This window comes from Penaeus monodon, chromosome 18 (genome assembly GCF_015228065.2).
Source record: "Penaeus monodon isolate SGIC_2016 chromosome 18, NSTDA_Pmon_1, whole genome shotgun sequence".
NCBI lineage: Eukaryota > Metazoa > Arthropoda > Malacostraca > Decapoda > Penaeidae > Penaeus > Penaeus monodon.
In genome coordinates, this window is record NC_051403.1 from 24,073,292 (window position 1) to 24,074,466 (window position 1,175).

Genomic DNA, 1,175 nt, shown 5'->3' on the forward strand with positions numbered 1-1,175 from the left:
GGAATTTGGTTTGATGTTTAAAATTTCTGTCTCGTTTGGCAAATGCTGCAATGTTTAATACATAATGTGGTGCATGTACAAACATGCGTGACTGCCATGTCATTGACCTTTCTGTGTGTGCGCGTGTGTCTGGTGTGTGTGTGTGTGTGTGTGTGGGGTTGTGTGTGTGGGTGTGTGTGTGTGTGTGTGTTGTGTGTTGTGTGTGTGTGTGTGTGGTGTGTGTGTGTGTGGGTGTGTGGTGTGTGTGTGTGTGTGTGTGTGTGTGGGGTGCGTGCGTGCGTGCGGTGTGTGCGTGTGTGTGTGCGGGATGGTGTGTGTGTGTGGTGGTGTGTGGTTTTGTGCGTGCGAGCGTGCGTGGTGCGTGCGTGCGTGTGTGTGTTGGGGGGGGTGTGGTGTGGGGGTGTGTGTGTGTGGTGTGGGGTGGTTGTGTGTGGTGCGAGGTGCGTGCGTGCGTCTGGCGTGCGTGCGGTTGTGTGGGTGTGTGTGTGTGCGTGCGTGCGTGCGTGCGTGCGGGTGTGGGTGTGTGGGTGTGGGTGTGTGTGTGTGGTGGTGTGTGTGGTGCGTGCTGCGTGCGTGTGTGGTGTGTGTGTGCGTGTGTGTGTGTGCGTGCGTGCTATTATCTTAATCCCTCGCCTGCCCCCCCCCCGCCTACCTTTCCTGTGGGCCAAGAGCGTCGAATAAACCATCCTCTTGAGCCGGGCCTGGTGCGCCACAGGGGCGCTGTCCCGGGTGTAGAAAGTCCCTCGGCGGCCGCCGAAGGGGGCCCACGAGCTCCTTGACCAGCGCCAGAGGACTCTCCGTGGCCGGCTGGTTGCCTCGCAGCCTCCCGCCGGCGCCGCCTCCCGGGCCTGCCTTCCTCGCGTCCTTGGGGCCTCCCGCCTTCTCCAGGTTCTTCAGGATGTCCTCGGGAGAGACGTCGTGGAAGGCGCCTGAGCAGCGGGAGCCCTTGCCCTTGGAGGAGGAGGCCGGGTGGGGCACGACGCGCCCGACGCCGCCGCCCTCGCTCGTCGGCAGGATCATGGCGCCCAAGCGGGAGGAAGGACGAGGGAAGGAGGAAGGGAGGAGGTAGGCCTACTTCGCCTGCTGCTGGCTGCTGGTGTCGAGGCGGCGAGGTCCGGGCTCAGGGGCGCATGCTGGAAGGAGAAGAGAGTCCTTTATTTTAACAGGAATGGATA

The 1,175-nt window shown here is 62.0% G+C and overlaps 1 protein-coding gene across 1 annotated transcript in view; it reads right to left on the reverse strand.

The window, feature by feature from the left end:
• The window catches only part of LOC119584336 (gamma-tubulin complex component 6-like), a 25,525-nt gene extending 24,774 nt beyond the window's left edge, over nt 1–751 (reverse strand). The window contains 1 exon segment of the mRNA XM_037932896.1: nt 653–751. Coding sequence (XP_037788824.1) covers nt 653–686 — 34 coding nt within the window. The 5' untranslated portion in view covers nt 687–751.
• Nucleotides 752–1,175: the final 424 nt, after the last annotated feature.